Source organism: Bombyx mori, chromosome 18 (assembly GCF_030269925.1).
Source record: "Bombyx mori chromosome 18, ASM3026992v2".
Lineage (NCBI taxonomy): Eukaryota > Metazoa > Arthropoda > Insecta > Lepidoptera > Bombycidae > Bombyx > Bombyx mori.
The window spans coordinates 15,768,418-15,794,064 of NC_085124.1; the positions used below are offsets into that span (position 1 = coordinate 15,768,418).

Here is a 25,647-nt window from a genome sequence, read left to right on the forward strand (position 1 = left end):
CGTTAACCACTTAACACTAGGTGGGCCGTGAGCTCGTTCACCCACATAAGCAATAAATTAAATATAAACATCGGCCTCCTCTTCAACTCGAGAGCCAGTTGTCAACTGTAGGCGCTCCCGGGGACACCCGTCGCGTCATATCGTCGTCGATTCACGTGGAAAGGATTCAAATATAAAATAATTACAGATCTCCCAAAAACTTTATTATTAATAAAATCACAAATCGTAATCTAATATTTACAGGTAAGTTTATACACAATAATCACCTAAACTAAATTACAAAATTTCATCACAAAACCGCATTGAGAAGCTACAGACTTTTTTAATTCAAACTCATCGTCCAATAAGCTAGTAAGATGGCGACAAATTTTCAGAAAAGGTATTGTATATGTTTAAATATTGTCAGACGCTTACATCTAATTTGAAACTTATTTGGTCTGGGGCGTTACGCGATAGTAGAATCAGTCGCGAAGCAGCTGCCCTTGGGCTGTTAGGCGGCCTCGGCGCTCGGGTACTGGTTAGCAAGTCTCTCTTGGCTAAGCTCTCGAGTCCAACTACCTGTCCTGGTTAAGCCTCAAGATCTCTGTTGTCCCATTTCAAAAAAAAAGACTCGCTTCTGCTACCTCTCTATACTTATACATATTATGTTGTAACTCGATAAGAAGCAGGAGGTCAGGTTTGGGATATTCAAGTTTAGTTCAAATTGAAATTGGAAAATGAAATAGTTGTTGTAAAATGTAGAAAAATTGTTGTCTTCGTCTCCCTTTAGACAATAGTTGGATGTTAAATTAAAATTGTCCGGGTAATTCTCATGATAATAATTCACAAACGTTTTATAAACATTAAAATATGACCGTTTCAAGATTGAGATCCTTTTTTTTCTGATGATTTAAGGTCGTTTTACAATATTATTCTATAGGTTGGGCTCGGTACTGATAAGAGTAAATGTAGGCATAATCCTCTACTGTGTCCCGTGTGCCGAGCGTCCGATGATGAGACAAACGGGTTGTACATCCACGTGGTAATCTATAAATTATTTATTGAAAAACGAACTTAGCTATTACATATTATTGGATTTATTTAAAATTATAACTAAATTTACAATCCTCTTAGTGCTCATAATTTAAAAAAATGTAGAAGATTTAATGTTAATGTGTTTCAGGAAAAGATTCACAGTATTTTTTATTTTGATTAGCCAGATCGTTCCCGTCACCTGCTCACTAGACTTCACTAGACTACAACGTCCGAACACTCAAACAAGAAAACATTTTATTCGTTAAATAAAGTGAAACGCATACATGAGTTGGAAGCAATTGAAATATTTCAATATTTCAACAAGTTGGACGCAGGCCAGACGGTCAGGCCGGCTTCACTATCAGCGTTTTATAGCTCTCCGAGTGTACGGGGTCCGGCGCCGCGCAATGTACAAAGCCGCAACGGTCGCTAACTTAACCTCTTCCGAACATTACACTAAAATAATTTAATTTTATACCCAGTCTTCATTCTTAATGTCTAAAGTGAAACTGTTAAACGCTTCGTAATGCCGTTAAAGATGGAGCTGACGGACAGTCCCGGCGATGTGGTCCCACGCTCCCCGACCAGCGGCGACGCGACGTGCACACGCCTCACTTACATTATTACATTAACTTATTCAATCTTACAGTCAGATTGTTTCTTTCGCATCGTAGAATCTACTAAGTTGCACGCCAGTTCCACTTATCAGTTGACAAACGTTGACAGCTGGTCACACAGTATGAAAACGAATTAGTGGTATGCTATAATTTAGAGCAAGGGAAAAATCAATTTACGAATCTCATCTAGACGAAGCCTATGAATTGAATGTAGAATGTGCATGGCAAGTGACTTCGTATCATGAAACACTTAAATTAAAACTTCAAAATGCGATACGTATCAGCAGCGATGCTAGTGTTAAACTTAAACTTGATATTGAAACAGAGGAAGAGTTCGGCCTCCAGTAAGTTTCGTCTTTTGATGACAGCATCAGCGAGTCCTCTCCGTTCTGTATCGGCTTACCCGGACAGGGAAGGGATTCGGCTGGCACATCCACCAGGACAACTTGAGTGGCGGGTCCAGGAGCCGCGTCCGCCTTGTGCTGGTCGATCCCTTCATAGTCCTCGTTGACATCTTGTTGAAACACCTCGCTGTTGGCTTCTATTTCGTACAGGTGTTCACTTCTAGTTTTGTCGTTCAAGTCCTTGGTCTGCGTTTTGTCGTCTGTTACACAGGTGACGTCATCAAGGGCAGATCTCAGCGGCTCGCTCGTGGTCTCGTTTCGAAGAGTTTTGATCCAGTTAAGTCGACAATCGCATACAAGTTGGTTTCCTGAAAAAAAGAAAACAAATATATTATGAAATTACTATACAATTAAATAGCATGTTCCTCAAGCATATTTTGTATTAATGTTCGCCCGCCCGTTGGTCAAAATTCGAACATAGCCCCCGACGCACACCTCAATATTTAGATTCATTTTATGCAGTATTTTATTCTTTCTTTTTCTTATTGACCATGTGTAGCGGTGAGTAAAACCTATTTTCTAATACTTTTGTTGATAACTAAAGTTTGTTAATACTTGACAAAAACAAAAAAGAAAATCACTAGAAAACTGTTTTGATTGTTTAAACGTAGGTTCCCCGAGATGTGTGGAGCGCTGTGATCCGCAGACGATATAGCTGTGTTAGGGCTGTCTCACCTGTTCACTTTTTTTTGAAAAATAAACTTAACGTGAATTACATACATTTACATTGATTTGTCAGTGTGAGCTAAAAAATTACATCTATATAAAGTAACATCCTTTCCCACTCCATCGTATTTTCGTAAATATCTTGAGGCCCGTCTGATTTGGAGCAGTTCGGTTGGGGCTTCGGGGGAAGAGCCCGAGCACCTTAGGCTTCGGGGGAAGGAGCTCAAGCACCTCACATCGAATGCGTTCCTCCACCTGGGGCCGTTAGTTAGTAACAGGTTTCCTAGCCGGCCGGTTAACTTCATACTATACTAATATACAACTTTCGGAAACTTCGGCAATTAATATTCATTTAAAAAAATATGTATATCTTAAAATGCTACCTGCTCCAGATTTGTATGAATAAACCCATTATTATAGTTGGTTTAAAAGTACTTTTTATTACTGGTGGTAGGACCTTGTGTGTCCGCGAGGGTAGGTACCACCGCCCTGCCTATTTCTGTCGTGAAGCAGTAATGCGTTTCGGTCTGAAGGGTGGGGCAGCCGTTGTAACTATACTGAGACGTTAGAGCTTATATCTCAAGGTAGGTGGCGCATTTACGTTGTAGATGTCTATGGGCTCCAATAACCACTCAACACCAGGTGAGTTGTGAGCTCGTCCACTCATCTAAGCAATAAAAAAAAGTACGCTTTAACCTTGAACTCGGAACAAAAATGATCGATCAAGTAGGGTGCTTTAAGGTACTTAAAAAAGAATCGCGATGTCGCGCTCCCGAGATAAATCAATGGCTGTACTGCTAACACTATCACATTACTTAATCCACCGAGCGGGGCACGCGCCGACCGACGCCAAAACAAACATTCGCGCTAGACGACTTTCATTAAAAACCAAACAACGCTATTGACCGACTCATAATGCCATTGTCCAATCGATAAAAACGATTTTAACATGCATTCATTTAATCTGACTTGGGTTCTACAGGATTTGTGGGAATATGGCTCTTGATGCAATCATCTGAGTTGGAATTAAGGGCTATTTTCCTATAGACCCCATTCGAAGGGTATTAACGCCCTTTACAAGCTATTGTTTGCACAAAATACAGTTACTTCTATCCCGTGGGAGCTCTCGAAGGGTATTTATTAGATATTAAATCTCCGTGTTGATGTATATTTTTGTTCACAAAGCATGCTTGGGTGATGTCCGCCCAAGTCTATAAAGACGCATGATCGTTTACCGTCGGTAATATATTCTAACTTTAACAAAAACTTCATTTTAACCTATTAATTATAAATTATAGTTACTTAAGTATATACACTTCTTCTAGGAAGTTTCTGCGAATAGTGAAAAATTATTTTCTCAGTCAAAAAGTAAAAAATTATTTGCGTTAAACTTCAGTTTGATATCCTAATAGAAAATGTAACGTGTCCGTGGAATCAAGTATTTCAAAAACCACTTGAAAAGGGTGAAAAGGTACTTAAATCAATGTAAGATAGAGTTCACAAGGAGACTCCTTAAACACCATAAAAGTCATGGATGATGAAAAATTGTCCATTAAATTGCGTCATTGATCAGATCAATGAACTCGCACAAACTCACCGCTCAGATACAGCACCGACGTCTTCAGCTTCAAACTCTCCAGGATCGGCTTCACGGTGTCCTCGCTGAAATACTCTAACTGGTTGTTGCGCAGGTCGAGCAGGTTGAGGCCGCGCACTCCTTCCAGGAGTCCTTCGTTTATCGACTTCAGTTTGTTTCCAGTCATCGACAGTTTCTGTAGCAACGCCAAGCCGTCGAAAGCCCTCTCCGATATGTATTTCAACTCATTGTTGTCTAACAGCAGCTCGTTCAGGTTCCACAGCTCAGTGAACGTTAAGTCTCCTATCATCGACAGCTTGTTCGATCTGAGATCCAATCGCGTCAAGTTCCCCAGTCCTCGGAACGTGTCTCGCGTGAGAACCGCCATTGCGTTAGCTTCCAGCACGAGTTCGTTGAGGGCGGACAGATGCTCGAAGCAGCCGTCGTGTGCCAAGTTGATACTGTTGAATGACAAGTCGAGGTACTTGAGGGCGGGGAGCTCCACGAAGACGTCCCTCTGTATCTCCTGCAGCTTGTTCTCCTTTATCGTTAGATTCACGAGCGAGGGGAGGCTCGTAAACGACGAGAAGTCCAGCGCGGCTATTTTGTTGTTCATCAACGTAATCTCCTTTACTGCGGACATATTCGAGAACGTTCTCTTTTCTATTTTGGGAAGAGTCGCATAATGAATGTACAGTTTCTGTAGTTGTTTGAGGCGACGGATGACGTGGAGCGGGATGAAGGTGAGGGCTCCGTCGGAGCGGACGTTGAAGGTCAGTCGCTCGAGCTGCGGCTGCGAGTCGAAGCTGCTCCAGACTGGGTCGTGCTCGTCGATGCCTCCGTTGAACACCCAACAGTCCGCTCGCGTCGCCGTCTTCACCTCTACCTTCTCGCAGTAGCAGTGCACTTTAGACTCTCTGTTCGTGATCTCACAGATGTTATCCTTCGGCTGGGCCCCGTGGTGCCTCCTCTCGGTTTTATCTCTGCGTTTTTCATTTAGTCGACTTTCAGTGTACGATATTTGCACAGAAGTCAGCGCCAAAGCGAGGAGTAAATATTGGACGGCGGACTCCATGTCCCCTTGCCTTTCACTAACCTGAAACAAACAAGAAAAAAATAAAAGTGGGATCGCTTTCAAAGAAATTCTGTCTGCATTCGTTTCGAGATATAATTTCAAAAGTTATTTAAGCGTAAACAGATCCAGAACAAATGACACTTGACTGAAATATTAAGAATATGCTTTATGTGAACACAGTCAAAATGGCATTTAAATTTGTGTCTAATTTAATTGGTGATAAGTTAAAATGTAGTCAGATTGTCATTTAATCTTTCCGTGGTATGGGGTTTGGTTTAGCGGCCGTTAATCGATCAGATAATAAGTCATCGAGTATCAGCCGGCTCGGTGGAGGGCCTGCACTCTGGCTAATGAGGGCGTCAGGGTGCGCACAGCGCCGCCCTCACGTGACCGTGACTCATAGCCAACCAGCCCTTCGCGAGAACGTCGTCACTGCGTCACACCTTGACACCAACACACTCGTAGCTTATTGAGGGCGGCCAAACACGTAATTCAATATTATTTCAATCATTGTGCACTGTTCATTTTTTTAATACAAAGGCTTTGAGACTCAATGAGGAATTCGTTGGTTTGTATAGAATCATTTGAAAAAAATAAGTTATATGTGACCACGTACTCACAAACGACCTCCATGATGAAGGAATAACATCGTGTAATAAAAATCAAACCAGCAATAGCTATGCATAATTTGTGTAATTATTATACAATAAAGATATATGCTTTTAAAAATATGCTTTTAAAAACTTTAGAAGTTTCGTAAAATAGTCCTCCACTCTTAACTCATCCGATGATGCTCGAGCATTCCTCCCAAACTTACTCGAGTTTGGTATTTTTAGTCGATCATTACAATATTCCTCAACTGTCCTCGAGTGAGGTAGAGTCGCGTTATTGCGTCACCACGATAACATCAGTTTGAGGAAAATTTGATCAAGCTAGCATCAAACCCATAGAGTTCTGTAGTCTATAGTCATTGTTTAATGTCCAAGTCAAGCTGCCACTGTCTGTTTGACGCTAGAAGCATTGAACTTGTTTGATGTTTTAGTTGCAGAGTTATTCGTAAATATGTGTGCGTGCGGTAAATTTGAAAGTGTATTATTTATTTTCTAACCCATTATTATTTTAGATTTCGGACCCGGCTTTGTATTTGTATTCACCGTTTTTGTGTGATTTTGATTGCATCGTGTTGTTGAAGTGCTTTTCCACAACCACCAGTTTATTATTATATAAATAAAACTTATAATCGCATTGACTTTATTTATTAGGTAGTAAGCAAAATATGACTCTTATGTAGGTAAATAAAATAAGGAGTTTCAAATGTCTAACCACGAGTCTAAACAAGAGTCTAACCTCGAACTATTTACTTTATTAATAAAAAATATCAAAATTAAATTATTAATATATGTGCGAATCATGCACAGATCCAGGCCATTACACAACAATATCATATATTTCCATTTGCGGTCCACCTACTATTTGGACATTGATAGAAAGCCAGCCTTGAGGAACGTTCAAGGTACGTCGCGACGTACCTTGACTTGACAGTTCGTTTACTCCACTCCGGTTAGGATAATTTTCCAAGGACGTTTGAGTGGAGTTTATTTTTACGACTAAGCATACCAAAACGCGCGTTGGAGGTTGAGTCGAGTCGAGTTAAGCTCGTGTAAACGACTAAAGATACGGGGGATAAACCTTAAATCTCAAAGTGATTCATATTGTGATATATGTTGGCTTCAATAATCACTTAACACCAGAACGAAAGCGTGGGGCGGATGAAGCTATCTAACTCATGCTAGCGCTCACCATGGACATTAAAGGACGGAATGGAGATATCCCACCGGGCGGAGGGCTGTGCTCGGTGGGGCGGTGGGACAAAACTGTGGTGACGAGACAAAACCTGGACTCCTGGGCTCAAAATCAAATCAAAGAATTTGTATTCAACATAAATGAAAGTACATACTTGTTGAACGTCAAAAGAACTACCGCCAATTCACAAGAACTAGCCTCCGTCCTGAGAAGAATTGGCAAGAAACTCAGCGGACAAGTGTTTTTTTTTTTGAAATATGAAATTATTATTTATTTATTTTTGGAGTTTACTCCTTTAGAATCGATTTACATATATAGGCCCGGGGTATGAAAATTATGGGGACCAAAATCGTACTAGCATGTCACACGAAATGCGTTATGCGCCTGATTGGCTCCTGATTGCGTGATGCGTGCGCGCGCCAATCAGGAGCCAACGCGCGGCCGCGTTATCGCAGGTGACGCCGGGCTGCTGCGCCGGCAGTCCGCCACAAAGCCTCGTACTGATCGCGCGTTTCTCTCATTATTGTATTTTCATATATTTGTTAGTCGTTTGTTTTGTGTCTCGTTAATTTGTTAATAATCTGTAGTGTATCGTGTTGTCGTAATATAGAACTATTTCTCGTATTGTTTCGTTTAATTTTTTATATCCAGTAAACTCCAGTCGTGCGTCGGAGCGGACACACACACTTTTTTTTTTTAATATTAGATTTTTTTTGAAATATGAATTTTTTACAATGAGTATTATAACGTAACAATTATTACAATATTGAAATGCCCGGAGCGAGCAACTCATTCCCACTTTGTGCAATCTTCTAGATAATCATTGACTTTATAGTAAGCTTTATTGCACAGATGTTCTTTAATAGTTTTCTTAAACCTATGTATATGTAGGTTCTGAACATCATGTGGGATTTTGTTGTACAGCGCACAGACAAACACCCGAATGAATTTCGTATCTTATGTAACCTACTCATCGGCACAACAAGCTTGTGTTTGTTCCTAGTATTTCTATTATGTATGTCCGACTTTTTAGGAAACTCCTCAATATGTTTACGAACATACATCAAATTTTCAAAAATGTACTTGGATGGCATAGTGAGAACTTTAATTTCTTTAAATTTCTCCCTCAGGGTTTCCCTTGAGTGCATGTTATAAATACCACGTATAGCTCTTTTCTGCAGAATAAATATCATTTCTACATCGGCCGCATTGCCCCATAGCAAAATGCCATAGGACATGACACTGTGGAAGTAACTAAAGTAAACTAAACGAGCCGTGTCCGCATTTGTTAACATTCAAATTTTTTTTACTGCGTATGCTGCAGAGCTGAGCTTACTCGCCAATTTATGAATATGAGGTCCCCACTGCAGTTTGGAGTCCACTGTTATACCAAGAAATACGGTTGACTCAACAAGCTCCAATGATTCCTCAGAAACAATTACATTACTATCTACTTGTCTCACATTTAAAGATGGTTTAATACATTTTAAAGTAAATTTAATAGATTTAGTTTTCTTACTATTCAATAATAGGTTATTGATACGGAACCAATGAACCACGAAATCGCATCATTCACTTCGTCATAGACTTGTAATTGTCGTTTAATTTTAAATAATAAAGATGTATCATCTGCGAATAATACGACCTCGTGTCGGGACTCAATAAAACTAGGTAAATCGTTTATATATATCAGAAATAAAAAAGTATCCAAAATGGAACCCTGAGGTACACACTCAAGTCTGAGTTACGCTGGCATTATAAAACATTGTGTCACTAAACAGCATCACAAATATTGCAAAGGAAAACAAAATATTGTCTATTGATTGTTAGCTAAATGTGCACAATCCTCTTTAGTTTACAAAAAAAAACACATTATCTCCAGAGCCCGGCAACAAGATGAACATTCAAAAGAAAATTACACATCGCCAACCTTACTCATCAGAGTTGTTAATTAAAATCATCCGTCCCTTTTCCGCGAAAGACGCAAACGAGCGGCTAGAAAAGGCCAAAAAGGCGACTCTTTTGTTTTGTAAATGGTTATAGGGGATTGAAAATTTCAGGGCTGTCCCGCGACGGCCTTTAGCCTGTTTTAATTAGAAGTATTGTTCGTTTTATTGGACGAATTTCGAGAGTTCGGTCATTTCGGGAAAAAACTTGAATCTCGTGTCAAGACTGGCCCGAGATTGATTCAAGCTCTCTCCTTGTTAATATGTATGTATATATGTAGTCTATGAGTATCAATAAATTTTAGTAAGCACATTTGATTTCATTCGCGATCTGGGAATGAAATTTCGTGTAATGAACGTAATAATAAGTTTTATAAATTCAACACTCAATCATTATTTTGCACGTGAAGTTATCCTCTCAGCTGCACAGGCTCTTAGTGAGGGGCTACGTCGCGATCTGTGCCCAATTGTCAGTCTTCGGACGGATATCTCGTGATAAGGAAGTGGTAACTTTATTATACATGTTATTTGTTCCACATTGAACTGTTGTAACAGCAAAGTAGTACCAGCTCTGTTGACTCATCACAAGTCGTTTTCTGTAAAATACCCTAAACCAACATTACGTAGCATGTGCGGCGTCACAGCCGTCACAGCCGTCACAACAGGACCGAGCCAGTGTTTATTTGTTTGTTTCCGCGGCGCCGTCACCCGCAGTCGTCGATTATTTTCCTTAAATATTAGTACGTTCGAGTGTCGGGGCAGCCGCGGCCGCGCGCGACCCTAATTAAAGCATTTCGGACACACTTGCACTTTGTCATGTCGCGCGCACTCTCGTATTTCTCGATATTAAGTATGATTATCAATATTTTAATTGACAAAATATATACGACGACAAGGGGCGGGCAAGACCTTCCAGCGAACGGGAATATACGTTTATAGCAGCTGAAAATGATCGATAAGGTTGCTCTTTCCATTTTATTCAATGTTTTTTTTTCCCTACCTATTCTAGTAACCTCGAGGGGTTATTATAAATTCCCCGAACTAGTAGGTGAGCTCACGGGGCTCAAACCGAGAGTGTCGCTAACACTGTTGCTGTGTAACATTTTGTGAAGAAAAAATAACTTATTTGTAACCGTTATGTCACGCAGCTTTGGCATCATACCTCGATGTGAGAGGTGGCAGTATCATCGTGATTTGTATAGCTTTGAGACCACATAACACTACGTGAACCGGTCCTTAACTTAAATAGAAGATTTAAAAGACTATTGTAATAACCTTAAATTAAACTTCACTTTATGATGACTAACAACTAAAATCCATAAAATACGTAATCATTGAAGACCATTCCATTGAAAAGATTAAATTTAACGGTCTCAAACACAAACTCGTAAACCCGTAAATAATATTCTCAAAGATAAACGTCTTCAAGTGCCCGCCGCCGCCGCCGCCGTCGCTAACACTAATCCGCCTTAGTGCCAGCGCTCATTTAATTCAATTAACAACATTTTGAGTTTTGAAAACTCAATCCTCGAGCGCACCGCCCCGCTCCGCACTCGCACTCGCACTCGCACTCGCACTCGCACTCGCACTACATACTTCAACTAAAGTACAAGAAGCATTCGTTTCACATCTCAAGAGAGATATCTCCGGAGTATCTGGAGAACAACTAACGTACGAACTTTATAAACGTAGCAGCTTTTGCTAAGATTCCCAGCTCTCTTTAGAGGTTTTTTAAACTTTTTAAAGTTTATTTATCAAAGATTTAAGTTTACTTTTTGTGTTGATGTAAAGATTATTAAAGTCTAGATCGAGCTTCGCATCTCCGTGGCTCAACGCTCTCCCGACACACAGTTCGCTGTCGGCCACACACACCGCGTCAAACAAAGCACTACACGAATATGAATAAACAATTTATCCGAGAATGCACACTTTGATACATATTTAAATTGAGAGCTACATTTTGTTTCGTTATCTTTAAACCTCCAACGAGGTTTCATATCGGTAAGGTTAAGTTTGTTTACTGAAAACAATCATTGAATTTTTTTAAACTGTTAAAAAGAACAATAAGTTGTTTTAGTTTATAATTTGGTTTTAATAATTGCACCAGGTGAGCGTGTCCACACTCACCGGTGAATAATACGGAAGAGCACTGCTCTTCAAAACAATTATTTAACATAGGTTCACGCGCAAGTTTTTTTTTTAAGCTTAGTTGGGTGGACGAGCTCACAGCCCACCTGGTGTTACGTGGTAGCTGGAGCCCATAGACATCTACAACGTAAATGTGACACCCACCTTGAGACATAAGTTCTAAGGTATCAGTATAGTTATAACGGCTGCCCCGCCCTTCAAACCGAAACGCATTACTCTTTCACGGCAGAAATAGCAAGGGTGGTGGTACCTACCCGCACGGACTCACAAAAGGTCCTACCACCAGTCTAAAGCAAGCTTGTCTGTGAGCTGCAAGCACTCTGGACTAGTGCTACCCTGAAAGATGTGACGGTGTCGGTGGATGATGGCCCTTTCCTTTAGCCTTCTCCTCATAGTTCGTGCACTCTACGCACTTCATTCACCTCTGCTTTGATGTCAACTGACGTAAGAAAGCTATTTCCCAAGAAACTTGATACGAGTAATCGATTATCAAGACGGGTGATTACTAGAGTTCTGCCCGTACCACGTCCCCTTTGTAAGAAACTATCTCTATGCTCTACAAACCGTAGACTGGTTTAAATTTAAGTTTCTAGTAATCGTTCTGTAACGAAGGCCACAATCTATGTGACTTATCCGGGCGATGTATACATGATTATTATATTAGTACCGGAGCTGTTGTCAAGTTAAAAAGGCTATCTAACAATTCTATTGGTAATTATATTAATGAATTTAAAGCTTTACTCTGCTAGCATGCGAATCTTTTTCCCGACTTTAACCCTTACGTTGGCTGCAGTTCCATTGTTAATATATTGCTTTATGATCAGTGACCATTCTTCACTCTTTCATTTAGATAAATCTACAAACTTTGCATACTCATTATAAATATATATTTCAAACTAATCCTGAACTGTTAGGTGATGCAGTCCATGTGTCCGTCAGATCATCTGTGCTATCTCCAACGTGACGCTATTACCGACATTCTACTTACATCTAATTATTCAAAAATATTAACTTTCATTTTATAGTTTACCTTGTGCCAACAACAAATTTAAGGTAACAATATACTTTACCAAACATCCGATTATTGTACAGGTGAACGAATCTTCATACAAGAACACAATGGATCATAAAATTTGACAATTTTTTGGCGTGGGTATACTTTCTACCTGTAACCGCCATTTTTTGTAAGAAATACCAAATCGCTATTTGGTATTGTACACAAGCTAAATGTATTTGGTACACAAGCTAAATACACATCTGAATTAATTTTCTTTTTATTTGAAGGTAGTGAAGTTTGTTAGGGAGAACGCTTTATCAAAATAAGAAATAAAATTCAATAAACTAGAGGAGGCGCTCTTCTCAGGATTGAGATTTATTTTTGTTTGCTCAGCTCTGACATTTTAATTAACCTAATTGTTACTTATCATTATTAACTAATATAAATAAGTATAAATATTGACCGACGCGCGACGCGAGGTTCCAAGTGACGACAAGTCGCGTCGTTGTGTTGGTCGGCGCGGCGCCGCTGCGCGCTACCTGCCGCGGCGGAGTCGAGCCGCCGCCGCGCCGCCGCGCCGCCGCGCCGCCGCGCCGACCAACACAACGACGCGACTTGTCGTCACTTGGAACCTCGCGTCGCGCGTCGGTCAATATTTATACTTATTTATATTAGTTAATAATGATAAGTAACAATTAGGTTAATTAAAATGTCAGAGCTGAGCAAACAAAAATAAATCTCAATCCTGAGAAGAGCGCCTCCTCTAGTTTATTGAATTTTATTTCTTATTTTGATAAAGCGTTCTCCCTAACAAACTTCACTACCTTCAAATAAAAAGAAAATTAATTCAGATGTGTATTTAGCTTGTGTACTTACTTAACGTCGATACAAACTGTTACAAACGGAACCGAATAGAGCCATTAACGAGTAGAAGCGGCGAAACTGTATTTTTTTTAGATCATTGTATTATTTCCCTCTTTTATCAACAAACTTTTAATACAAAACATTTTACACAAAAATATTTGAAAATGAAATAAGTGTTCAACCCACCTTGTTGCTATACTGTTCCGAAACAGGTTGCTTAAATATAAAAACTGAACCTTGTTGAAAAGGCGTCCACGCGGCCCCTTCAGAGCTACAGACACATTCATTCAAAGCTTCGCAAGTTCCAGGTGGGCACGGACTGCTCATGATTGTTGTGGGTGATATTATAGAGTGCGCTCAGGAGGGCTCATAGTTGGCATCAATGTTGTGGTACTCGTTATGAAATCATGCGGCTGTTTAAGCAAGTGAACGTATATTTTCTATACACTTCGAACTATCTAGCAAAATTACGAATATTTAGTGTGCTGTGAGTAATGTAGGTACTCTTATAAACTAATAGGATAAATATTCTTATAAATTAATAAGATCAACTAATACTACCTTTCATCTATTCAACCCGTTTCCAAGTTCTCTGAATTATTATTGTTAACATTGAAACTCGCACACATAAGTGTATTTATATAGGTAGGTACGTAATTTGATAACTTTATTACAGCAAATTTAAGCTAAAGAAGTGCTATAGTTTTAGCAGTTCATGTGTGTTCAGCTATTCCTTCCCGGCTCCTGAACTCATCATATTTGCGCAAATCACGTGTGACACTTGCATAACCTCTTTGTTGATAACACACGTGGATTGATTACAGATTTATTAACTTAGTAACTAGCGGCCCGCTCCGGCTCCGCTCGGGTCTTAAACAAAAATTTCAATGATATTTGACGTTGTTTTATTTTTTTAAATAAAAGAATACTTATTGCGGCATAACTATAATAGTCCGTACGAGGTCGCAACACTTTTCGTAAATAATAATGTGTTCTACAAAGTCGTAGTACATTATTTTATTCTATCATCAAAAGTTTTCGCAGCGCACGCGCTTTAAACAATATTTTAGGTATTTTTTTACAGCTTGGGTTACATTATTGGAGTTTTAGTAAAGATCCCTATTTTTTTTCAACAAAGAATCCTATGTCAAGCCTTGCCTATGCCTTTTCAAGCCTACGTCACTCGGGAATAGTGTAGCTTCCAAACAGTGAAAGAATTTTTCAAATCGGTTCAGTAGTTTCGGAGCCTATTCAATACAAACAAACAAACAAATCTTTCCTCTTTATAATTATAATAATAATAATATAATAATATTAGTATAGATTACATAGTACATTATTGATATAAACGTCCCCTATCATTAAATGTTGGTATCAATTTAATATATTTGTTAGTTTCGAAGTTACTAAGTTTTCATTTAACGAGTGTCTTCAACAAGCTTGCCAAGTCGAAGGATCGCCCGATTACTTGATAGTGAGACGAAGCGGGTACTCAACGGGCCGTGCGCTTTGAGTGCCTTTGCTCCCGTTAAATTTTCATTTACAACGAATATGCCAAGTTTATTGGTTGGATTAGCGAAGTGACTTCAGCGGCTCCATAGGTTACAACTGTCGAACAGGCCACCCGTCTGTTTATGAGATGGAAATCAAAGTCATGACTACAGCACCGTGCGATAGAATTTCGCAGTTATTTTGTATTTTACCACCCGTGTCGACGAGTGGTTTGTCAAAATTTTAATTTGAATAGCGCCGAGTTGAGTACATTCATAGTTTCATATATAACGGGATAACTTATCTACTACATACCTACTTCAGTTTTATTGCAGAATTCCGGACAGCAGTTTAGTTTGAACGGTGGTGTATTGTGGTGTAAGTTACGAACAGCATTCATAAGGAACGAGCCGAACGCTGGGGAGGTATCCGATACCTGGGGATGCCGCTGAGTGAGCGGTCCCGAATTCCTCATATTTTCGTCAAATAAAATATTCAAAGCGGTAAGTATAACGGTTGTGTATTCCGAGACGCACACACAGAGCGCGTCGCTCCGGATATTCTATGGACGTTTCTCAGTTTATGGGTCTCGAAAGTAAAATATTCTGCCATACTTATTGTTTGACGTGATAATAAATGTAGGTGCTAATGATATTACATTTTAAGAATTATTTTGACTTTGCTAACATCTGCCTAGTAGCAGCAGTGCTTCGCTAAATTTACCACCGGAACAGAATCACAATTCAGTGAGAAGGTCCGACAAGAAATCCAGTGGGTTGTGTCTGTGGATTACGTTGCACGTCGAGCTCTTCGTCACACTACGACTTCGACAAGAACAGTGACCGATACTTAGAATACCTAAAAGTACCGTTATTACTGGTGGTAGGACCTCTTGTGAGTCCGCACGGGTAGGTACCCTGCCTATTTCTGCCGTGAAGCAGTAATGCGTTTCAGTGTGAAGGGCGAGACAGCCGTTGTACTGTAAACACTGAGAGCTTAGCACTCATATCTCAAGGTAGATGTATATGGGCTCCACTTAACGCCAGATGGGCCGTGAGCTCGTCCAACAGTCTAAGTAACAAATTATACATAGAATACGAAAACACATATCTAAACAGCAGAACATTGGCCTAAACTTAGTAACGCTATATTGGTTCCGAACAACTAAGCAATACTTGTAGAAGTAGGTGTTCCACAGCAGCCAAATCTAACTTGTAAAGCTTCCTAATGATTCCCAATTTCACTCAGGAATAGTTGGCCAAAACAAAATATTGTTGGTAATGTCAATTCTTGTAACGAGAACACGCTCAGTAAGTACAAATTACTTGTACAAAGTTTAACATGCAAGGATCTTTATTATGACGTCATCGGTAAGTTACCTGCTCGGGTACAGCCAGGTAAAGTTTTAACAAGGGCCCACGGTGACAGGGAAACGCCACGTTCTTAAAATTTTATTTAATGTGTTTCCCCCGAAAAGCTAACGTTTTTTTTAGGCCGGGGCTGGGGTTTGTAGTACTGCCACCCACTAAACGACTCCCCTGTATTTTCGCCCAAGTGTCCGACCTTCACCCGAGACAGAACCTGGGAGAGGTACGGGGGCTATCGCCATCAACACAGCCAACAGGCTCGCGGCCCACACCAAGAGTACCTCGGCAAGACAGCCAGTCTGGCCGCCACGCGACCTTACGGGGACCTCACAGCAACGATGACAGCTAACCTTACAACAAGGCTACTTTGTTTTTATTTACCACTGACTATTACTCAAGGTTTCAGCGGCTTCTGAGGCAGTAGAAAATTAATAAAAAATGTGTGGTGTCGTGGGACACCGGATAGGAACGAAGTTCCTTATAATAAAAATATTAATTTTAAGTTCTATTCGAGGTATAAAGAAAATAAAACTGGAGGTTTCGCAACAACCCACGGTCATTCGGTAACGTGCGTACTTATTGTGGTACACTTCATTCACGGTTGTTTGCATAGGAGTTAGTGTATTGCGCAAATGAAAGCCCTGAGATCGTGGTCAATGAATGATAAAAAAATATGCTATTTTTTGTACGTTATTAAAAAGTTAAGTCGTACACTGTGACTGTGTGCATTACTAATAAAAATCTTACGTTACGGACGTTTTTTCTCGGTTCCCTAACCGTACCCTTACTCCTCCGCATCGTCCCATAAGGAACTTCGTTCCAAAAATCCAGAAGAAGAATGACTTTGCCCTTGCTCTAGTCTGGGTATACACTTAACGCAGTTGCGGCCGGGGAGCGCAGAACGATTATTTGATAATTTTATTATTCCCTTCGAAGCTAAGCAAGCAAAGCCAGATATTGTTCACGTAATACCGTACTAACTAATTGAAAAGCTTCTGTAGAGCTTTGGGCGTAATCTCTGTTATTCAGCTTATTAAAATATTGTTCAGCTACAAAAATATTTTTATCACTCTACGATAATATTTGTTTATATATGTTTTTATATGTATATATTTATATATATCTATATATTTATGTATATGTATTTATTTAAGTACTATGTATTATGTATGTTATATATACACATAATATATGTTTAAGTAATATCCCCTTCACACTACACCTACCAAGCTTCATCTCTGCACTCCCCTAAGGTAGACTGTTAGAGAATGCCTATGGCATTAAGTCCGCCTTTATACTTTCTAGTATAAGAAGTTATAAATAAATAAATAAATAATTGAAACTTTTATTCATATAAAAATGTCAGTGTCCGAATTCAAATGTATTTTTCATTTATTTATCCATTTTTTATAACTATATTAGTGTATTAGCACTTCTGCAAGATAATGGCTCATTACGGATTCTCCCGATACCTTAACGGTGGCTTTTAGGCACCACAAGCACCGGTCACCGTCCTCGTCGAACCCGTCGCTTACGACGAGCGAATTAACTCATAGACACAGCCCACTGAGTTTCTCGCCGGATCTTCTCAGTGGGTCGCGTTTCCGATCCGGCGGTGGATTCTGCGAAGCACTGCTCTTGCTAGGGTCAGTGTTAGCAACACTCCGTGAGATCACCTACACAAGTTAGGGTGAAGCTAAAATAGCCTCTCAAGGCTATCAGCATAGGTACGAGAAAAAAAAGAACATGGCCGGGACGTACCTACTTCTGATAAATTTTGTTTCACAAAGCATCATGTTAAATGATAAATTCGGGATAAAGTCGAGAACTTGGTGAGTGTGGAGTCACTCGTAGTGGTGTGCGTAGTTGGGCCGGCTCCAGTTCAGGAGCCGAGCGCAACAAGGTGCCCGGCGCTGCGGCGGAACAACGAGGGAAAGTTTTAACGAGCTACTGACTCGCCGCCCGGCCCGCTTCTACACGCTTCTATACGCTTTTACACGCTTCTACACGCACTATCGGTCCGGTTGTGCGATGATTCACTTCTGATCTGGTGCTAAGAGGTTACTGCGCCTCGTGGGTGCCGCAGCGTGACTGCCTCTTTGATACATGAGACAGAGTCTGAATAGTGTCCCAGCGGCAGCTATCTCACTCTTCACAGCGGATCACGTCATTGTTTTTCGATAGAAATAGGCAGCACGCTACAGCTCACACGCTGAAATCTGAATGAATTCCGTCAATTTTGATGCGTATTTATTACACGAGCTTTTTGTTTCCACTTTCGATTTCAACAATTCGCGATCGTAGACTTGAGGTAAAACTACTTTTACGGTTTTGTTTCGTGTTTATTATTTCCGCCACTTAGAATACTTTACAGTTTTGCTGGTCTAAGGTGCTATTCACCTGAATCTGAATGTTGTGGTAAGTACCTCCACATTTTATTGACATTTGCGTACGCACAAAAGGTATCTGTATCAATACTGTTAAATCTTTTAGAGTGTTCGACTGGGGGTTTCATCTTCAGGACAAGAGTGTTATAAAGTTTAGGTACTCTTTATTTTATTGAAACAATTCACCCTGTTTGATGGCGACTACAATAAAGCCGAGCGAAAACGAATGCATTATGTGAACTAGAACTTGACTGAACAGTAAGTACATCCGAGTTAGCCAGGAGGTGGTGCGGGACCGCTGTGTGCGCCCCTCACGGCGGCACTCACCGGGAACCTCCTGCTCTTGCACCTCCTGCACCAGATTACTCCACTTCCTACTACTACTACTTACTAATAATATATTATTGTAAATCCAATACAACAATAACAATGTATCAAGGCTCCTAGGTGGGACCAAAATAAAATCTAAAAGGCAGCAAATACGTTCTTATCTATTTCTTCCAGGCTGCTAAAACTTTAAGCGAATTCCTGGCCGTTGAAGCAATGAGCGCCATCGCTCAATGTCTAAGTAAGTAGCTAAATCTAAATTCCTGAGTCGAGGCTCCTAGATTGCAAAATGTCTGATGTACCCAATTTATAACAAGACGTAAACTAATGGCGTTTTCATAAAATCAAATTCTTACATTGGAGACAGACATTTAATTTTAGGTTGAAAATGTTAAGGCATAGTAATAATATTTTATTTATAATTCTCCCGATATGCTCGTATAAAAATAAATATGGATCTCAAAACTAAAGATTAGCTCAATTGTGTATACTGATAGCGAACAGGCGGGCACACGGAACAGCGATGGGGATTCGTTCCTGACGCAGCCTCAGCACGTCATGGTATTGTTGTAGTCCCACCCACCCACTGTCGGTCCGTTACGTATTTGGATGGATTACGTGCACGAGCGGAGGCGGTCGTCTGCAGCCGACCTCACTATTTGACTACGAGCATGTGCACGAGCAGCACGTGCGGGCTCGTCGCGGGTCTCATTCGATATGTTCATAAAAATTAATACCATGAAGTAGTCGCGGCGAACTAAAACGGGTAAAACGTCCGGTGAACACAAACCGACGGACGATTTCCACGACCCAGGAATAACATCGCATAATAAAGTGAAAACAGCAAAATTCATAAATTTGCGTAACTACACCTGAATGGCGTACTGAACTATAGTTACCATTTGCTCCTAGATCCTCTTGAACAATAGTGAAGGCGGTCGCTGGTCGCTGGTCCCTCGCGCCGCGGATGATGCTTCAAAGCCTCTGGTACTAATAAACGAGTGACACTAATTGGCGGCACTAACCGGCTGCGCGCCTCCTCGATAATCACAATCCACAAAATGTATATTCCATTTTTCATAAAGAGCGCGGCACAGACTTTGCCTTCACAGAAGCCTTCTTTCTATGAAGTTATATTTCATTAAGATTCTCTGATACTTCTTAGACGTAATTCAATTGGTATTGGTGATATTATAATTCTATTCTATTAGAATTTCATTTAATTAAGCGAATGATCACTATACTCGTATATAATTATAAATGTGTAATAAAAAAGAGCACACAGACTTTGCTTTCACAGAAGCCTTCTTCCGATGAAGAAGAATATTATTACAATTTTTATTTATTTGAAAATTTTAATTGGAATTTAATGACGTTAATGTAACTCTTACTAGTAAGGCCGTGGACGTGTCCCGCTGGTAGTACAGACAGGACAACATGGATAGCGCATCCCTTTCAGTGACAATTGATAGAAAAGTCTCAATTGTTGTTTTGAGTTTTGAGTTTGTTCTTTTTTTTTATTTTGTTGTTGTTGTTTCTTATTCTTTTGTCAATGCACCTACCATGCATTATCTCTGCACCACCCTATGGTCGACTGGAAGAGAATGCCCATGGCATTAAGTCCGCCTGTGTACAAGTTTTGTTTTGTGCATAAAGTATAAATAAATAAATAAATTGTTTAAATCAAGCGCAACGGGAACTTTTTTTAGTTATAATATATTAGTGGATCGCGGGAAGAACGAGCAGGACAGCCGCAGACCGAAGCACCGCCAGGCGGACCGGCTCATCTCGATGTAAGTTATTTTTGTGAAACGATCAATCTCAGTAAAGAGCACACGATCTCAACACAAGACAAAAATGTAACACGTTATGAACACAACTGTGTGAAGAGTGAAAAGTAACCAAGTTTATAAAGTAATTCCGATCCGACCAGTAGTCGGTTCACGTTATCCTTATCAAATCACGGATGAGAGAGTAACAGAACTGTAAGTGAACACAACTATATAGGGAAGGGCGCGCTCGAGACGTCGCCGCGCCGTGTCGCATGCGATGTTCTGTGTAAAGATGTTAACTCGAAACGGAACTAGACAATAAAACAGACGACACACGGATGTTGCTGTATCGTTCACTTTGTATTGTTGCTCTCGCTCGGGGCGTGAGGCTCTAAGAAACCTTGTTGTCCCGTTTCCAACCACAAAGGAAATATATTCCATCGAACGGATAAGAGAGGGGGCGGTTTTTCTCGAAGACATTTCAGAAACTATAAATTTGTTATGAACGTTGGTGTTTTTAGGTTTTGGATTGAATAAGGTATACGTGGTGATGCAAACCGAGCGAGTACACAACGTGATCTGCAGCCGATAAACAATGAGACTAGCTCGCTGGAACTCAACGACGATAACAGCATTAAGCATCGGGTTTCAGCGAGTATTGCCCGTAATTGGACTAATAAAGTTCGCACTGTTCCGCTAATAGACTGAGATAACTCGATTTCAGTGTTCAAAGGAACCGTTGGAATGTATTCCTGAAGTGCACCGTCGTCGTTTGTCCTGCTTCAACTAGATTATCTACATTTCATTTTGTTTTAAATCAAAACCAAGTTCAGAGTAGCTCTTTAACGTCACAGTAGACGTTTTTTATTATTTTAATGATACATGTCCGTTGGAATTGTTTTATACCACGGATCGAATATTTAAGACAAGTAAGGCCTCCATCGCTAACTGCCTATGAATGGACGGGTGCCGGGAGCATGGAAGCAGTGGCCTAGCCATCTCGTAGCTAGCGTATTGCGTGAATGATTATCTCGCTGTCATTAATGGAGTTTACTTTTACACCGTTAGATCTTAGTGATGAGTGAACTCATGTAACATTAGGTACTATAAGATTACATAGTTTGTCTCTGTGTTAGGTTTTCACGGCCAAAACACTGGTCGAAGCGGATCGATCAGCGGCGAATGAAGTTTATTGTTTCACCATATACATCAATTGACTCGGGGGCCAAATGACGTTCCGAAGCACTCCTCCCAGCTGACAGTCAACCGTATAGAAATACGAAGTGGAGTGAAGTGCTGGTGGACACTTCAAAATTGTGATTGAGGAAACAATAATCGCGTAGATTAGTTATAAAAGAAATTCCAACCCCCAAGTACCATATCGGCTGAAGAGGTAATCACTTGTGGTCGGCAGCGTCGTTCCGTCGCTCCAGGCCGTCGATATTTCAATCATTTTGGGACACTTACCTGTCTTTTGTTACGGGATTGTGGTTTGGAAATTTGGATCAGAAATTTGAATTGGTGGTTAATGTATTAAATGCTTGTCGAACGCAGTGGATCGTTGAGGTTGGAGTTTCAAATATGTGACCAGTTGGTTCCCTAACCCCTTGTTAGAGAGCACACGGTAAAGAAGGTCTTTTTACTCAGAGTTGCAGACAGACAACTACATATATCTATAGTCTATACATATAAATAAAATTGGAGTGTCTGTTTGTAATATTGAAATAACCGCTTTTTACTACATTCAAATGAATATAGTTATGTATACACGTTACATACACCAAAATAATTTAATAATAAATAAATAATCTCGAATATTACTATGGTTCCATGGTGCGGAGTTGTGCGAGTCCCGTAGTGGTATGGTAAAGTGGATATTATAGGATCAGCTCAAACAAAAAGGATCTCTATAGACAATATCCATTATCCGATTTACTAGCCAGCTCAGTGTGACGTCATCGTTCATGACATTATCTAAAACTCACAAGCTGTGGCACCACTGGACTGTGCACTCCAGCGGCACTCCAAGCAACGGTCACCAAGCTCATCGAGCTCGTCGAATGGGAGAGTCAAGAGTTCGACGTGCGAACTAGCCCATAGACACAGCCCACTGAGTTTTTCGACGGATCTTCTTTGTGGGCCGCGCTTCCGATCCGGTGGTAGATTTAACGAAGCACTGCTCTTGCTAGAGCTAGTGTTAGCAAATCCTCCCGGATCGACCCCGTGAGCTGTGTACCGGTTCGCGCGTATTTGAAATAGCACCCTGGGCTACCAACGATTACATAGGAAAAAAAGGAAAGGAATTTCTATAGGGATTCCACAACCGATATCAATTAAATATATATCACAACACTCGAAAACATTTTCCATTCACAATGTTATTATATTGCGAAGCAAAACAGACATGGAAATGCTAACGAAAAATTTATCAAAAAAACGGAATATGTATATAACAATTCGTCAATTGTATTTGCTCTGTTTTTTTTTCCTATCTATGCTGATAGCCGTGAGAAGCTATATAAGCTTCGCCCTAACATGTAGGTGAGCTCACGGGGCTCAAACCGGAGTGGTGCTAACACTGACCCTAGCAAGAGCAGTGCTTCGCAGAATCTACCACCGGATCGGAAGCGTGCCCCACTGAGAAGATCCGGCGAGAAACTCAGTGGCCTGTGTCTGTGGGTTAATTCGCTCGTCGAGCCCTTCGTCGCAAGCGACGGATTCGGCGAGGACGATGACCAGTGAGCTTTTTCTTATTTGCGCGAAGAAAGTATACACTTACATACTTTGATAAAACACATATTTACATACTTCTGCAGATTTTTTGTAGTCCAATCAGGTCGATAAATGGACCTTGTGACTTTATGCATCCTCATCCAAATAAGAGATCTATATAGTTTTTGTGGACATTTATAAATTTTACTCAACAGAAAAGATTTAAATACAGCACAGTTACTTTGTAAATGAGCTGTTAGTTTTCATAAGAATAATTGCACGAAAAACAAAACTGAATAAAATTTAATTGAAGATTATGTTATTATTAATACGCGAACAGTGCGAATGGAAATACGGGACTAAAACATAGGTAGGTTGAAAGTTTCCTTAGAGCAAAAAATAACATAATCAAATGTACACACTTGACTTTATTGTTTAGATTTATCAAATTTTAACCACAAGTTATTATATTAATTTATGACCAAACTTCTCCTAACACGAGCATATTATATTGTATAGACAAATAAAGACTCACCTCAGAAATCCAAAAGAAAAATCACAAAGAATCACAAATAATATTTCACGATAGAATATCTTGAACACACAAAGTCCCGATCTCTAAAGTTACAGTGGCACAAGCGACACGTACTCCCTCTACCGACGGCGGGAGCGCACTGAGCTCAGAGCTGAGTAGCTGAGTCGCAGCGGCCCGCCCGGACCGTCCGCTGTCGTGCTCTCAGATCACACAGCTCCTAGAGAAAACACATTACCTACATGGCCTTTTTACTCATGTAAAATACGAGTCCAAATATGTATTATCTATTGACAGTTGCATAAACAATTGTGAAACCCCCGTCTTGAAAACGATGCATTTAACTTGTTCCCATACTAGCTTCAGCGCCCTCGTTCTAAGCGCGGCGCTGTAACGATAAAGTTTGTAATGTAGCCAATGAAACACGTTTAAAGAGTTATAGTTTGTTTAAGAATACATGTACAAATGTCGTGTGAGCGATACTGTATATACATTGTTCCTTCGTGTAGGCTCACCTCCCCAGGGACGGGAGCACGCTCCCTGCGATGGAATGAACTGAAAGGCACTACTGCTGTAATTAAACCAGTTACGTATCTTCGAAACTTTAAAGTAGAGTATCCGGCTTGAGAGCGTGAGCTGCCTGTCAGTCAAGCAGTCGCGAGACTACCTTGCAAGAATCGATTTTGTGCCGTCTTGAAGATCGGTCGTGAAAACGAACACAAATAACATGAATACAGAACAGTCCGTACCCAGGGAGACCGTTCTGTGCAGGGAACAAGTGGACAAGTGAAGCAGTACAGAGGTACGCGGGGGCGCGTCTACTAGTGCACTAGTACTGACTCACCTCATATTGATTTCAATAAAATAGTTTGATCAGGAATGCTGTTACCGACTCCGGCGAGATGAACATATTCAAATCATGAATCAAATTAATATAACGCTCCCTTAGTAGTGCTGTTCCGTGCTGACCTCGTCAGGACCTGTGAATCCTGTCTGGAGCATAGCTTACAGCTCAAATGAATGAATAAGTAATAAGTAAATCATGCTGACAGACGCAAGCAGTACAAGCTGATAAATAGATGGAAACCTACTAACAGCTATACCTATACATATGCACGAGTATGTACTCGCATAAAGCGATCAAGTCGAACGTTATCTAAGTAGTTGTTCTCGAGTTGAGTAAGTAGTAAAGTTTAAATTATCATCGTTACAATGGTGGAGACAAGCGTCGCTAACCTTATCAGAACTTAGACAAACTTACTTTTACTTTTGAAGAGTGCCCGTGCCCGGTATATCCGGAGGCTTCAAGACGTCCAAGCCAACGTCTCACTTATCAATTAAATTATTAGGTGTCTAGTTTTAGATTAAGGTACATAACCTAAGGATAACCTTATGTAGTTTTAGTATAAAATACAAGTACATACTGGCTGGTAGGTGAGCACAGGGGCTGAAACTGAGAGATTTGCTAACAATAGCCCTGGTAAGGGCAGTGCTTTGTAGAATCTACCACCGGATCACAATCGCGACCCGCCAGTTGCGTCTATGAGCCAGTTCAACGTCGAAGTCTTCGTCCTAAACGAATATGACGAGGGCGGTGGCCGCTGCTTGAAGAGTAAAAAGCACCGAGACTGGATCCTGCGACATACACGCAAACACACACACACACACAAGCACACATACGTACAAAGCTCATAAGATACATGAGCATGAGCAATGGAGTTAAACTAAAGTTTGTGAGTGGTTCCGCAATGCGACAGAAATGACGAGTAATCTATAAAACTAGCGCCTCAACTGGCCGTAAAGAGACGTGGCTGGGCTCCAAACTCCGCTGCTCATGGCTCCTCCAGGACGTAGCGCACTACACACTAAGGATCTTACCACTATTAACTTAATGATCGAATTCGCTTGCCAACTCATAAGGGTAAACTTCATATTTTGATAAATAGGAA

At 40.4% G+C, this 25,647-nt stretch overlaps 1 protein-coding gene across 1 annotated transcript; it reads right to left on the reverse strand.

The window, feature by feature from the left end:
- Positions 1 to 181: 181 nt before the first annotated feature.
- LOC101738737 (connectin) lies at positions 182 to 23,904 on the reverse strand. Its single transcript, XM_012689861.4, has 3 exons — positions 23,702 to 23,904; positions 4,299 to 5,373; positions 182 to 2,343 (listed from the first exon to the last, which is right to left on the reverse strand). Exons 2-3 carry the CDS (start codon positions 5,350 to 5,352, stop codon positions 1,895 to 1,897), a joined length of 1,503 nt encoding a protein of 500 aa, XP_012545315.1. The 5' UTR covers positions 5,353 to 5,373; positions 23,702 to 23,904; the 3' UTR covers positions 182 to 1,894.
- Between the last annotated feature and the right edge of the window lie 1,743 nt (positions 23,905 to 25,647).

Bases quoted from the DNA above. Each gene is read 5' to 3' on its own strand.
- LOC101738737 (XM_012689861.4), bottom strand. From the start codon at position 5,352: ATGGAGTCCGCCGTCCAATATTTACTCCTCGCTTTGGCGCTGACTTCT. The intron at 2,344-4,298 runs GTGAGTTTGTGC...TCTTTTTTTCAG, and splicing joins GTCGGTGCTGTATCTGAGCG to GAAACCAACTTGTATGCGAT.